This window comes from Anastrepha ludens, chromosome 2, assembly GCF_028408465.1.
Source record: "Anastrepha ludens isolate Willacy chromosome 2, idAnaLude1.1, whole genome shotgun sequence".
Classification (NCBI taxonomy): domain Eukaryota; kingdom Metazoa; phylum Arthropoda; class Insecta; order Diptera; family Tephritidae; genus Anastrepha; species Anastrepha ludens.
In genome coordinates this window covers 180,728,651-180,744,945 of record NC_071498.1, presented here as the reverse complement: position 1 = coordinate 180,744,945, position 16,295 = coordinate 180,728,651, and the positions used below count along the sequence as shown (strand labels likewise).

The window sequence follows — 16,295 nt, the reverse complement described above, 5'->3', positions numbered from 1 at the left end:
TCATTAGCGTCGTCTAGCCATCTTTTCCGCGGTCGCCCTGCATCCAAAACTATGTATTCTTTCATCTGGCATTCTGCAAATGGCTCCTAGTCATCGGACGCGCTGCGATTTAAAAAACCGCATGATGTTTTCACCGAGTAGGAATTTCTGTAGCTTTAGCTTTAGTAGTACTATATTGTTCGCACTTTATTAAACTCTTCATCTTCATCTTCACCTTCATCTTTATCTTCATCTTTACCTTCATCTTCATATTAATCTTCATCTTCATCTTTACCATCATCTTCATCTTCATCTTTACCTTCATTTTCATCTTCACCTTCATCCTCATCTTCATCTTCATCTTCATCTTCACCTTCATCTTCACCTTCATCCTCATCTTCATCTTCATCTTCATCTTCATCTTCATCTTCATCTTCATCTTCACCTTCATCTTCATCTTTACCTTCATCTTCATATTCATCTTCATCTTCATCTTCATCTTCATCTTCACCTTCATCTTTATCTTCATCTTTACCTTCATCTTCATCTTTACCTTTATCTTCATATTCATCTTCATCTTCATCTTCATCTTTACCTTCATCTTCATCTTTATATTCATCTTCATCTTTATATTCATCTTTACCTTTACCTTCATCTTCATATTCATCTTCATCTTCATCTTCATCTTCATCTTCACCTTCATCTTTATCTTCATCTTTACCTTCATCTTCATATTCATCTTCACCTTCATCTTCATCTTTATCTTCATCTTCATCGCCATCTTCATCTTCATCGTCATCTTCATCTTCATTTTATCTTTATCTTCAACTGAGTTTCATTGATTAGCCTTCGGCTTTGTCCATCGCAACTCACGAAAAATCCCTTATGTGCACGAGAACAACATAAAAGACATCTGCCTTTGTCTTCTCTATTTGGCATCCATCCCTAACCTCTACAAATTTCCTTCGCTTTGGCACATCGCTGTGACTTCACTTATATGTTTGTAACCGGGTGTCTGTGTTCATACATACATACATACATAGGTATATATTTATATATATGTGTATATATGCGTGCAAAAAACGGACACACAAATTCATAAGTAAGTAAAATATTTTTACCAAAGACAAGAAAAATAGTTTACGACCAAGTTACGTGGAATAATGACTGGTTTTCATAGTAACATAATCGGTCAGTGACTTGCCGGCTGCGGCAGTGGCAGTGACTGCAATTTGAGAACCCCGAACTGAGTTACCGAAGTCACCGCTGTCACCGTCACCACTGCCACTGCCACTGCCAGCGCCATCAACATCCCATCACCGGCATTGGCATCGACATCGCCAACATCGTCAGCGTCATTACCATCATCGTTGCCTTCATCTTCGTCGCCACCTTAGCGAAAAGTACAAAAGGTGCGCAATCATGGTTTGGCTCCTCTGCTGCAGCCGAGCTGCGGTCGCTGCAATGCGTGCCAATGCGATGCGATGTGAAGCGATGTATTGTAATGTGTTGTAATGCTGTGTGTGTGTGTGTGAGTACTATGTGTGGCGCAAAGGCAAAGGGTCGGGACACATGCACGCACGCATGCCACCGAACAGCAACACAAACAGCAACAGGCAGCCAGCCGTCCTAACCTACCAACCAGCAGCGTTTCTAGCTGCGTTTGTTGCATTCTGCTATGGAATTAAGACGCTTGCCACACGATGCGCTCTGATGCGAAGCGATGGATGTCATACGATGCCGTGCGATGCATTTTCAGTTACCACATCACTCACGTCTCTGCACCCTACCCTCCCATTTCTATTGCCTTGCCGCGTTGCAACATAACAAAATCTTATTGTTCTTGTTGCTTATACATACTATAGTGTTTCTATATACATTTGTTTTTTTTGCATGTTGTAGTTGTCGCTATTGTTGTTGTTGTGCTGCTGCATTTCGCTGCAAAACATGCATCACACATCCATTGCCTGGCTGAGTGAACGCGATTCGACTTCAGCTGGGTTGACTTGACTGCATTGCGTCGCGTTGCATTTCGGTTACTCCAAAGATGTTAATGACAAATTTTTTGCGTCTTGATTTTTGCCGTCCAACGTTTTACTGTACTTATATGTGATTTTATTCTTGTGTATGAGTGCAAATAAATAATGCAAAAGCGAGCTTAAACTTTATGAAATCTGCTGGATATCCGCGAGAGAATTTGAAAATCAAAAACCATTTTGAAATGTTGTCCGTTTTTGATATTAGAATTGGAAAAATCGAAAATACCGGGTTTTTCATCTAGCGCTTGGAACTCGAATATGAATTTTTTGGAATTTATATTCCATATACTTTGGTGTGTTTCCATGCATTCATCATAAAAGTTTAGTAGCTCGAAATGTAGTGTTGAGTTTGAAGATGACGTTCAATGCGTGCTCAGCGGTTTTGTCAGTAAACATATACAACTCTAATCCAGATATATTTCAATAAGTACGCAAGTCAAACGTGGAGCTAGCTTTAATGTTAATGATAAGCATACGCAAGTCAGAATTATTTGTTTAAGAACCAATTGGTCCCAGCAAGTACAGGCCATTTATAGCGCGAGAGAACGTCGGTTCGAATCTCGATGTAAGATCAAAAATTAAGAAAAAGTGTTTTCTAATAGCGGTCGCCCCTCGGCAGGCAATGGCAAAACCTCCGAGTGTATTTCTGCCCTGAAAAAGCTCCCCATAAAAAAAAATTTCTGCCGTTCGGAGTCGGCTTGAAACTGTAGGTCCCTCCATTTGTGGAACAACATCAAGGCGCACACCACAAATAGAAGGAGGAGCTCGGCCAAACACCCAAAAAGGGTGTACGCGCCAATTATACTACTGTGGGTAAAAAGTAAGGTGAATTTGGTTGTAAAATGAAAACTCTTTATTTATTCTTGTAAATCAATTTCATCTCCTTCAAAATAATCCTCTCTCGGTGAAATACACTTCTCCAATTCCCGAAACATGCCAAATAGTCCATTTCCGGTATAGCCATCAGCACCTTCTTCGATTTAGCTTTTATCTCCTCAATCGACTCGAAACGCGTTCCCCGGAGTGGTCTCTTGAGTTTTGCGAATATCCAGAAGTCACACGGAGCCAAATCAGGCGAATACGGTGGTTGCGGAACGATATTCGTGGAATTTTTGGCGAAATGGTTATGAAGAACGAATGCAGTGTTCATTATGCATGCAGTGTGCATTATCGTGATGCAAAAACCAAGAGTTGTTGGCCCATATTTCTGATCTTTTTAGACGAATTGACGCTCTAATAATATTCCTTATTAACAGTTTGGCCAGGTGGAAGGAATTCATAGTGCACCACACCACGAAAACCGAAAAAACTGTCATCATGACCTTTATTTTGGCCTTTCAAAATGGTTTTCACAGATCCTTCTAATATTCCGATCATATCAGTAAGGTCTGTAACAATCAATCGACGATTTTTGACCACTAACTCCTTCACTTTATAGACGTGTTGGTCATCTGTTGACGTCGATGATCGTCCGGAGGGCTCCAAGTCATCAACACGTTCTCGACCCTCTTTGAAGTCTTTGTGCCACTTATAAACACCAAATGCCGAAATTTCATTCCGCAAACAAAATTTGATGGCACTTCTCTGCTCAATCAAATCAGACATTGTAAAAATCCAAAAATGCACTCTTGGTCGTTTGGTAAACACAAGCGTAAATATATTACTGATAATGACATTCACATGAAAGTTAGCCCAGATGTTATTAACAGTGCTGCCAACTCATGAAAAAAATAACTAGAGCGAAATTTTAATCCCGCGAAGTTTGACAAATAAATTCACCTTACTTTTTGCCCACAGTAGTAGGCTTACTGAGTTCCACAATATTCTGATTTATTTCAATTTATAGGTCAGTTCAAATGGGTTGACTTAATAGGGTGAGATAGAACTGAGGTATGATCCTTGAGAAGTGTAATCAAGTGACGCTAATTTGATATTGAGTACTCACTTGTGAGGTCCTTCAAGCAACCAACTACTCCCATAGTAATATGCAACTATTATTTATGTTCTAAGCCGTTCATATTTGAGTGAGGCTGGGTTTTATATTTTCAAACTCAAGATAAAATTTTTATGGTAGCAAGTATTTGAAATAATTAAATAAATATTGATAAGCTCAAAACTCACTAGAAATCTACATCCCGCGCTCGACCACGCCTTTAGAAATAACATTTGGCGCGAAATTTTCAAGATAAAGGACGACAATCAGGACTACTTTTCAACGAAAATTTCAGGCAAAGAATCGAGGGGCTTTTAGAAGACATCAATTAGACATTCATAAAGTTTTAAGTGTTCAAATTTCTCTATTTATTTTACCTAATGCAATCAAGTAACTCAATGGCACCCCTCCTTTCCTTTTTCTTTCTCTACTACTTTTCTCAATTTTTTGTTTCTTGTCTGATAGGCGTTCGATTTCCCTCCGAACCTTTGAGGAGAAAATACGTCCGTCAAAGTGCATAAATCTATGATAGAAAAATATGTATTACATGCATATGTCAATAAACGGATAATGATTTCCCACTCAAAAGGTATTTTTAATTTGGATTGAAAAATTAACTCGAACTTGAAAGACCCTTTAATATGCATATGTCCAACATAAAAACTCTTCAAAATATATTTATTGAATTGCTACCGACTTCGCTCTCTCAAAAAGGCCTTAAAGTGTGCATATTTAGTTAAAACAGTTTCCCCGCCCCTACCCTTGAAACGCCTCACACCAGTTTTAAGTAAGTAATTACTTTCGTGGTGCATTCAATCGTTCGACGCTGGTCAAGCTGTTTCAATGCAAAACCAAAGGGTAATGCTGCAATAAACCAATGATGACCAACAACAATCGTCAAGGCAAGCAAAAATTATTCAGTTTTTTCCACCAACACATCAACTGGCGAATCTATTCGAAACTACGATGCGTAAAAGACCAACGCTTGCAATCTACCAATTCACGCACAACGGCACGTGCGTGAGTACATACAGTCTGCCGGTGTGTGCGTATGTGTCTGCTGCCTGCTGCAGTGGCAATTTCATCTACTACGCACATCCTATACATAATCAGCTAAGCACAAATAATTAAAATACTTTTTTTCTTTCAAATTTTTCGTTCTTTTTTTCGTGCTATTCAATGCAAATCAATGCAAAATAGCCAATACATTCTCGCTTATAGTCGAATGAGCGAAAATCGTATTCGAAAATATATGTGTGTGTGTATGCATGCACGTACATGTGCGCAAATACCACGAACGAGTGCGCGTGCTTGTGAATCAATTGAAAGTTACGCATACGCCGTGGCGACTATGGCCAAAGCGTTGAGTGCAACGAATAATTGCATAGTGAATGTGTGTGTGCGCAAGTAGTGAACAAAACAAACAAATCAGGCATGTAGTGGTGAAGTATGGAATTGATGCATGCAGATTAGAAGTATCTACTTTGTTTATTCGAATAATAAAAATGAATTTTTGTGGCAAAAAATTGTATTATTCGCTTTGATTAGACTTCTGACAGCTGCGCCGCAATCCACTTGTGTTCGTATTTAATTAGCACTTGAAACTTGAAAACTTGAAATTTTTCGCTAGTGAAACGAATGATGAAGAGCGAGTGATGGTCGAGCGAGGGTTGTGGATTTCTAGTGAGTTTTGAGCTTATCAATATTTATTTAATTATTTCAAATGCTTACTGCCATAAAAATTGTGCCCCGAGTTTGAAAATACAAAACCCAACCTTACTCAAATATGAACTGCTTAGAATATAAATAATTGCATATTCCAATGGGAGTAGTTGGTTGCTTGTAGTACCTCACAAGTGAGTACTCAATAGCCAATTAGCGCCACTTCGTTACACTTATTATGGGTTATACCTCAATTCTATAAAGCCAAATAAGTCAACCAATTTGAACTGGAAAAGTTGGAGGAGTTTATATATTATGGAACTCGGCAAATCTACTATTTGCTGCACCAAATATGTCTGCAAGATTCTTTGTCTTCAGAATTTTAGGCCCGATCATAAGCACAGGAAAAGATCTTCTGTATCGTACAAATCAATACTGTATCAGTCCGTATTACGGGAAAGTCTTATTCATGTTTTCCTGCTGCGTGAAACCAAATAAGCAGATCTGTACGCTTTCTGTACCTATTGTACGCTTTCGAATATGTGATCTCCTCTTCTTTGCTCGTCCAGGAGAGTATAGTTGAATACCATTTTAATTTACACCGAGATGGCATCACAGAATCATCGCTATGCATTGACTTGAGCAGACTACAGCCCTAGATAATTTGAACACTGCTTCAATATTTCCAATGCCCGAACAAGACATGCAAAATATTTGAGAGCTACAGCTCCGATCCACACAGGGTCAAAAGTATTTCCAAGTTGATGGATCCGATGCTTTTTTAGCTGCATGAGAGCTATCGATATCGATAACTATGGTTTGGCAGCTGATAATTGTAAATTGTATTGATATTAATGTTCAGTAAGGCTTGGCAAGTCATCTTCAATCATATAACGCCAGAACAACATCTTCAAATTATAGAAATTTACTTTGAAAAAAAAAAGTGATTTCGGCCAGATTTACTGAAAAAAGTAGTCAATTGGACTTATCGAATGGTCATTTATCTGGTAGGCATGGCAGACATATTCCCAATATAATATTCAAAAAATAAATGCCATGAAATTATCTACCAAATTATAATAATAAAAGTAATAATAATAATAAATAGGTTACTGATTTGCACTTCGTACCAAAGGCAATGCATGACGTATATAAATATAATCGAAAGCACAATCCTCCTCAGAATAGGAGCACTGTTTTCTTCCAACATGAAAACCCGTCAAATTAATGGGTCTGGTAAGTGTACCTTATAAGTGCGCTAATGGATACCAAGCCCACGAGTTCATGCAAATGAAGAGGTTCCCAATGGTAGGGAGTATGGAGACCCAAATCAATAAGCCAATGTAAACCGACCTTTAATCGATTCGATTAACATTGAGTTGAGTGCCGATTGCTCGATTTATTTATTTCAAAAGCCCAATAAACTACAAAGGTTCTTACTGTGGAAGTGTTTTTGCAGGAATATGAAATTGATTGGTCAGCAGTAATGCGGGGCTATCGATTGCACCACCTACGAAGCCATGCACAAAAGACAAGGAAAGAATAGTATTTTAGCTTTCGAGGAAGTTCAATCAAAAGAAGGTGGGGCTTGTGCGGAGCAATGGGAGTGGCAACATTTAGGGAGTAAAGGGCATAATTAAGAAATACCTTTTGAATACGCTGAATTTTGTCAACGAAAAATGAATGATGAGGTCTCCAGATGAATGCACACTAAGCGCTGGGCGAACAAAAGTTGTATAGAGTAATTTCAGAATGTGGAGATCTGTGAAATTAGAAAAATTTTGACTAGGAAAGTCCAACGCAGCATATGATTTAGTAATGATAAAATGTGTGTGGGTACTGAGTAAATAAAATAAGTCTTCGAGATTACACCAAGGTCTGAAGCAGGTACTAGAGATACTGTAAGACATTCGTAATATGTTGCGTAGTTTGGATAATGTAACACTAATTTCTAGTGAGATGTAGGTGGGACCAATCTATTGATCTGTAATTGAACCCCAGAAGCATATTCAGAACTCTTAATCGAAAAGAAAACTTTTAGGTCGTCCGCGTACAGTAAGAATAAAAAATTGGGACCAGCAGCACCTATTACTTAAATCGGAATTCAGTAACTTTAGAAAAATAGAGTGGAAACCAAACATGGCCAGCTTGCATAGTAGAAATCAATGGGATATTTTAACGAATGATTTAAAAAAAATGGTGTAAATATTCTATGGTAAACAAACTGCCTCGATACATTAGTGATTTTGTTTTGGTATCCCATACTTTTGATTCTGCGAAAATGTCTGATTTTGTGCCGAATAATCGTCAATTGCGGGAAGGGTTGATTTTTTTCTTTCATTGGAAAAAAAACGGCGGCTGAAGCGCATCGAGAGCTACAAAAAGTTTATGGAGATGCTGGTTTAAGTGAAACAGCGTGCCGAGATTGGTTCCGTTGCTTCAAAGACGGTGATTTTAATGTTGACGACCGTCCGCGTAAAGGAAGGCCAAAAACCTTCGAAGACTCTGAATTGGAGGCATTGCTCAATGAGGATCCGTGTCAAACACAAGAAGAGCTTGCTTCAGTACTAGGAGTAACCGCCAATCCATTTCCAAGCGATTGCATGCTTTCGGAACGATTCAGAAACAGGGGACTTGGGTTCCTTATGAGTTGAAACCAAGGGATGTTGAACGTCTTTTTTCGCCTGTGAACAACTGCTCCAGCGGCAAAAAGGGAAGGGTTTTCTTCATCGCATCGTGACGGGTGATGAAAAATGGATTCATTACAGCAATCCAAAGAAAAGAAAGTCGTGGGGACTGCCAGGTCATGCTTCTACGTCGTCGCCTCGGCCGAATACTCACGCTGCGAAGGTTATGCTATGTATTTAGTGGGACCAAGTTGGTGTTATTTATTATGAACTGTTAAAACCAAGCGAAACCATCACTGGGGATCGGTATCGACTTCAATTGATACGATTGATCCGAGCACTGCGCGAGAAGCGGCCGCAATACGCGGAAAGGCATGAAAAAGTGACCCTTCAGCATGAGAACGCTCGGCCTCACGTGGCCAAACCCGTTAAAACCTACCTGGAAACACTGAAATGGGAAATTCTACCCCACCCATCATATTCTCCAGATATTACGCCGTCCGATTATCACCTGTTTCGATCGATTGCCACAATTAGAGAAGATTTGGAAGTCGATTCATTTATTCAACATTAGTTTCTCAAGAACTAATGAATTTAGTGTAGCTGAAATTTTCCTTTGAAAACTACAGCAATATGCAGAATACATAAAATGCCACGAATGTTTGGATCGATACTTTTTCTCTTCAAACAAGTTTCAAACATTCAGTGTAAAGTTCAACATTAAACTTCGTTGGTGTCATAAAAGGTAGCCGCCGAACTTTCAACAACAACTAAAAATTTAATGACAGCCCACAACGTGTCACTCAACAGTTGCCATGCAAGGCACCAGAAAAAACGCCACGAAGTATGCTACAAAAAACCAAACCCCAACAAAACAAAATTTTGCGCTGCATGCATCACGAAATTATTGTCAAAATAATCGTAAATTGATAGAAAAAAAGCAAAAATACAAAACAAAAAAAATAGCAAAAAATATGACAGTGCAAAAGGAAGGTTTTGGTCACTCTAAACACTTGCCCTTAAATGAACGGTCATATATACAAGCCACACATACATGTGCACATGCACATGATCATAATTATACTTTTCTAGTTTAGTGCATATGGTCATGTGGCATGCCACTTTTGGCGATATAGCATTTTTGTGGTAATTTTTTTTTGTCGTTTTTTAACTGTCAGCACTGGCGCTCATTTGATAGCCGTAAAAACGAAAAAGAAGGCGACAACGTGATTGGTTTTTCGACCACACACACACACACATTTCATATGTAGGTGCTCGTATTAGTAAGTGTAGCAGCTTGGCGCAAGTTGGGAGGTGCTAAGCGAAGGTGGTGCTGCTGTTATTATGCGATGATATTCGTTTATTCTTCAGCAGCCTTGCCACCCACAGCTGTAAGTAGGGAATTTTTTTTAGTTTCTATTTTTTGTTGCATTTTTTGTATCACTTTGCACTCACGAGCCGCAATATTCTGTCAATTGTGGCAGCCACAGAAATAGCGACCGACCACATTCGCCTCTAACTGCGGTTTCAAAGCGCTGCATTATTAATTAGGGCTGGCAAGCAGCCGAGCAAGTGAAGAGCGAAAGGCAGCCGGACGGCGGATGGGTGCTACAACCTGCCAGCAGCGTTTAACTGCAGTTAGTGGCGTTTAAAGAAAAAACTCAACACCTATCCTGCCTCCAGTGCTTGTTCGACCTGGCATGCCTAGCACTGATTTTGGGCCACTCGGTGGCCTCTGATGGATTTGCAATTTACCGTATTTGTTTAGTGGCCTTTGTGTTGGTGCTTTGTCAGTTCTTTTTTGTTTAATGCTGCAGCTTTTTGACAATGCCATTAGTGTAACAACAACAACAGCAACAGCACCAGCAAATAGCGACAATGGTAATGGCAACAATTTATGACAATTGCAAACTAAAAATTCTACAGAAAACGTTCAAAGCTCGCAATGGCATTAGTGGCAAGCAGGCAGTGTGGTGGGGCGTGCATCGGCAACCAAAAAAGGGTTAACTGGTGGCGCATTTTTTCACGTCTATATGCATGTGCAAAGGCCATGTGGCAGATAGCTGTGGCACTGACATATGACTTTATGGCCACCAAACATGCTCTTTGGCGGTTTATCCTGCGCTCTTTTGTATTTCGGATAAAAATGGCAATAGGAAGTGGCAGTAAACAGTGGCAGGCGAAAGCTAAGCAAATAAAAATCAACAGAGACAAAAAGTGCACACAAAAAAGACACAAATTAAATGGAAAAAATCGCGTTCAACTTGCCTGCAACAGAATAGAATATTGTTTATTTCATACAGCAGAAATGTGGCAGGCATTCGCGCTTTGTCTAACTTTTTAATTTTTTTAATTCTTTTTTTTTTTTGTTTTTTTGTGCTAAATACCGTTTTTGCATTTTGTTAATGCCTTCCATTTTCTCCACTTTTAGTTGCGATTTCAGCGCAGCGCTTTTGCATGTCGGAAAATCGTCGGCATATTAACGCCGGTTAATAGTAAATCATATTTAATTAGCTCATGTCATACAATGCCGTCGCCATTATTATTCGGTGTTTTGCGCTGAAGGCTCACAAATGCACAAAGGCACAAGTCCACAGAAACACAACCACAGCGCACCTCGCACACACTCGCACACACACACACACTCATCGTCTTCCTGCATATGTGACAAAATGACATTTTTTGTTTTTGTAGCCAATTCTGTTAATGCGGTTTTTTTGCATTTCTGCATTTTGTGTTGTCTTTTCATTCTTTCATCGTTTAGGAGGAAGCAGTTTAGCTGTATGCGAATAATAACGACATCATTTTTAATTACAGTTCTTCCATACGCCGCTCCTACCGCCAGCCATGCCACTATTTGTTTTGACAATGCAATCGATGTGTACTCACATATGTGTGTGTGTGTGCATGTGAGTGTGTTTGTATTGTTGCTGCATATCATTACACTCAAAGTCATAATGAGCCGAATGAGGCTATTTGCAGAGTTTGAGCCATTTTGTTTGTTTATTGGTTCCATTGCTATTTGCTGAATATTCATTTATGCGCTCGGATTTAGGTATTCATTTGTTAAAAAAAGGAATTTAAATGATAATGCATAAACTGGTTTTAGTCGAGCACTTTTCTATTGCCTATTGCTCTGCCCGGAATTGTTTGCTTGCTGCAATTAGCATTTCGTTATTTGTTGTGAAATGAATTAGCGGAGAGAGAAATAGTCAACTGTTAACACAGCCTTGCACAGTGGGTCAAGTGGTAGGTGAAAGTGGTCAAAACTCGACTACTGTACTTTAAATGCATTTTTACAGTCCACTATAAGCTGGAACCTCTACGTGAAAGGTACCAAGTTTTGACTATTTTTCACTTTGATTCAAAAAATATTTTTCATTCTAATCAGATATTTCATCCTAATCAGAATTATATATTTATTTCACTTTATAAGAGCACTAGGCAACTCATTATGCTGCAGTTCCCACTCGTATTCCAGTCTTGCTGCCCGTTGATTAACTCCATCGACTTCCAATCTTGATTCTCGTTGTATTCCGGTTCAACTCGAGCGAGCTTGAGTAGTGCTTCTATTGTCAACGTTGTGCCGTCACACTCGAGGTATGTGGGACATGCTCCCACTAACATGATATCATTCCTCCTCGTCAGCAGATTACCACCCTGAAACCGCATTAGTATTTCTTCAGGGTGTCGTTTCAGAGCTTTTCTCTCCCAATCAATGTGGTTGAGTCTCATTACGACTGTATAGTAGGAACGAACGTTTTTATGACCCATTGACGAGCACATATCTCGAACAAATCTTGTGCCAGACGACGGATGTTCTTTTGCACTGAAATGCTTGCAGTGAAAGGCAACGTGACTGCATTCGAGGACAAAAACGGTTGTCAGCCAGCTGGAAACGGTATAGGTATTCCAAGAAGCAATCGTAACAGGTGAGTATCTGAGTTAGGTAATAATCGATATCGCCATGCTTCCTACTCATCCACCCTTCGAATTCTTTAATAAGAGTTTGTATGTCCACCTGCCTTTGGTAAACCATCTTCTTTGCCATTTGGCCATCAATCGCGTTCTTTCTGTAACTTTCTCTGCTACCGTCAGTTTCACTCATTTCATCCCATATAGGCGATACAGTTCCATCACATAATATAAATATCAACTGGCATCTTTCTGGCAAAACGCGAATATCGGCGCTGCGCATAACTCGATGGAGTCCGCCCCAATTGATATGAGTCGTCTTATTTCTCCTTGCGGGTCACCTATATTATGCAGAATTCTCGCGAATGCACTATTGACAGCCGCTATTGTACAATTAACTGCTGCCGAATGATGCTGGAAGCCTAACCTCATGTCAAGCACGACTCCGAGATATTTAATAGCTTCTGTGAAAATAATATATTTAGTAATGCCTTTTCTATGATGCTTAGAATGTACTTGTATTTATGTAGATACAATATAGAAAGATTGGAAAATTCAGTGCTCGAAAGTCTATAAGAATTGAAACCACTTCCGCTCAGATGAAATGCTCGAGAAATGTGTGTAAATGTAATGAGATAGAACGGTGATAGGAAGTTCGCTATGAACACAAAGTATTTTACTTCTTACATGCGGATTGAACTAACCTATTAACATACTAATTTATTTTTCAAAATAACCGCACAACCCACTGTGGGTATGAAACACACAGAGAAAACAGTTTTCTCTAATAGCAGTCGCCCGTCGGTCGGCAATGGCAAGCCCCCGAGTGTATTTCTGTTATGCGAAAGCTGCTCATAAAAAAACATCTGGCAAAAAAAAACATTCTTGCATAAAACTATAGGCCCCTCCATTTGTAGGCCAACATCAAGGCTCACATCTTAAATTCGAGGAAGAGCTCGGCCAAATACCTATCAGAAGATGTACGCCCCAATTAAAATAAAATTATATTAATAAAAGTACAGTGAAGCACAATTCTTAAAATGAATCGGCAGCTTTTAATGTCATGGAGATTTCAAGCCTTTTTAAGATAGATCTCTATCCGATATCTTGCATGTAAGCTACATATACAAGATGAAGTCCAAAATAAGCAACACAAATATGTTTTTGATGCCACTCTTTTTAATGAGTTAGTGCGTTGGAAGTTACATCCCTAGCTGACTTCCAGTGATAGCTTGGTGACATTCGGTTCAGGGCAAGCGAAGTTATTGCGTCTAAAGTGTCAGTATGTTTGTGTCATCGGTACAAAAATGAGTTTCGAACAAAGAGCTAATATCAAAGTTAACTGAGGACCAGCTCAGAATTCAACATTTGAAAGACCTCACTAAAAAGGCGAGTAAGCGTGCGAGCCACCACCCAAAAAATCGCGTTTGTAGAAGTCAAAAATCAAGTCGATGCTCATTTGTTTTTACGATTCCAAAGAAATTGTCCACAAAGAGTTCGTGCCAACGGGCAAAACCGTCAATGCGATTTTCTATATTGGCGTTTTGAAGCGTTTGTTGCATCGCATTCGTCGAATTCGCCCCAAATACGACGAAGAAGGAAGCTGGCACTTATTGCATGATAATGCACCAACTCATCGATCCACTCTTGTGACTGATTTTGTGAAGATAAATCGCATTTTAACCATCAATCACTCACCTGATTCGCCTGATATGGCTCCCTGTGACTTCGACCTAATCGGAAAATTGCATTTTGTGGTCTTCACCACAACCTACAAACTTTTGGAAAGCGGTAGCAGGCTCATGGCAAGTTGAAATTATTGCCTACTAATTTTTGGTAAGGGCCTTACCCCAAGAAGCTTAACGCTCTCAGAAGCGCTCTAACGAGATGTCGAAAATAACACACGTCGCTATATTCTTTTTTTCAAATTTCTTCCCTTGAGCGTCAATACACCGCTGGTAGCGGTCCTTCCACTGCAAGAAACATTTTTTAAACTCATCCGCCGGAATCGCGTTCAATTCGGCTGTCACAGTTTTTTGGATCGCCTCGATGGAGTCGAAACGCCTCTCTTTCAGCTTTCTTTTCAGGCGCGGGAACAAGCAGAAGTCCGGAGGGGACAGGTCTGGGCTGTAGGGAGGGTGGGGAAGCACCGGTGCCCCCATCTTGGCCAATGCAGAGGTGCAGAGGAAGACGGTGTGCGCCGACGCATTGTCCTCCCGGCCTTCCTTGAACGACTTGTGCCACCGTTTTACCTGGGCACGGACAGAGATTGGTCCCATAAGCCTCCTTGAGTAGCCCAATGGTTTCGGTACTCGTTTTGTTTAGCTTAACGCAAAATTTGATCGAGTAACGTTGTTCCAACGATCGCAGCATTTTCGCCACTGCAAAATCCTAACACACTTTTAAAACAGCTATCACGTGCGGAGTGATGTTGACTGCACCGCTGTTGCCAGCGAATTGGGACCGGTTTCTAGTGGAAGGGGAAGGTCCAACGATCATTTTCCCCCACCAGCCGATTCGGTTGATCGTTTGGCAGACGCTCCGCGCGGGAAAGCTCATTACTCTTCAATCAAACCCTGTATATGGCCCAGAAATAAATGACATAGTGTTAATAATTAAATAATTCGTACAACTCTACATAAATCGATAGCAAAACTTTAAGTGCATTTTTCTCAAAACTATGTTTTTTGCACTGGTGGTCACTGTAACTTAAAAACCGCTTAATAGATTTCAATAAAATGTGTACTGTTTATGAAAAACATAAAAAAATCGTGATGGTCGAAGAATTTTTTTTCAAAATTTCGATTTTTTTAAACAATTAATTATCGGTTTTTTCTCGAAAATCTGAAAAATGTTTCCTTACGCCGTCATATTTTTAATTTTGAAAAAAAGCTTCGACCAGGCACAAGATTATCTATTAATAAAACAAATTTCTCTTGTCCGATAGATTTTAAATGAATCTCCAAAGACTTGTGGTGATCACCGCAAGAGACTGCTGGAGACACGGGCTCCACACAACAGCGATAACTTTTACAAATTTTTATTCTTGTTTTTTTTTTTTAAAATTTTGCTAAAGTCAAGTCAAAACATGATGTATTAATGATATGCTTTCATTTTTTGTAAAATAAAGCAATTCACTAGCCAAAAAAAATGATTGAAAATCATCATTTTTTCGAGCCTCTGACTACCCCTAACCCCTTTGTATGTGAGAAAAAATATCTTTACTGAGTTTTTTTTTTTTAAATAAGTTATGGTTACGCACAACAAACTGTAATGAAAAAACAAAAGTTTTAAAATCCGTCGATATATTTAAAATTTTTGTTAAGAAAAAGTCTTTTGAAAAAGGGCCGAAAAGACTTGTTTGCTATATTTGAGGTTATGTAACAAGATAACAAGGTTATGTTTGCGTCAGTACTATCAGGTATTTTTTTTGCTATAATTACGCCTCTATGGCTTTAATTCGTGTGTTGTAAATTCAAAGGCCTTTTAAAATTTACCGAACGGTTTTAAATGTTAAGAAGGGTTGAGAGAAGTAGATCCAATATTCTTGCATAACCTCGAAAGGAGCCAAATATGGGATTTGCACTTACAAAACATCACATTTTATAAGAATCGTCAAATTTTTAATAGCACTGAAAACCTTTAGCTGACATTTTTTTAATTAGACAAATTTTACAATTTTGCTAGCTTCAATTTAAAAAACGAAACAAATACCAAACTCAAGAAATTTTCGCATTTTGGGTATAAAAAAGCACTAAATTTATTGCGAATAGCAAAGCGTGTCAACACTGCACAACTAGACTGGTGTGATGTCACGCACTCTCTCAATGACGCCACGTTGTTGCTATCATTCTTGAGTACTGCCTGTGAACTACCTAATAACACGAGTATAGCTTTTTAAAATTCTCAATAGATTTGAAAACGGGCAAAATGAGATTAGAAAACTTCAATTCCCAAGAAATGAAGTAGGTGGACTGGGGAACAGGTATTTTCATCTTATACTCTTCCAGCTAAATTTTCGCCAAACTTATCACGTCGCTCAGCTGCACTACCAGGAAATAAGCAAATATGTATGAATGTGTGTACTCACATAAAAATCCCAAAGTAATGAATATTCCTTAGCATATCAGAGATTCCTAC

General features: G+C 39.2%; 1 protein-coding gene across 1 annotated transcript; it reads right to left on the bottom strand.

Annotated features, from left to right (window-relative positions):
- Positions 1 to 251: 251 nt before the first annotated feature.
- LOC128855971 (nucleolin-like) lies at positions 252 to 11,867 on the bottom strand. Its single transcript, XM_054091279.1, has 3 exons — positions 11,711 to 11,867; positions 1,180 to 1,371; positions 252 to 394 (listed from the first exon to the last, which is right to left on the bottom strand). The coding sequence occupies exons 1-3, from the start codon at positions 11,865 to 11,867 to the stop codon at positions 252 to 254; spliced, it is 492 nt and encodes a 163-aa protein (XP_053947254.1).
- Positions 11,868 to 16,295: the final 4,428 nt, after the last annotated feature.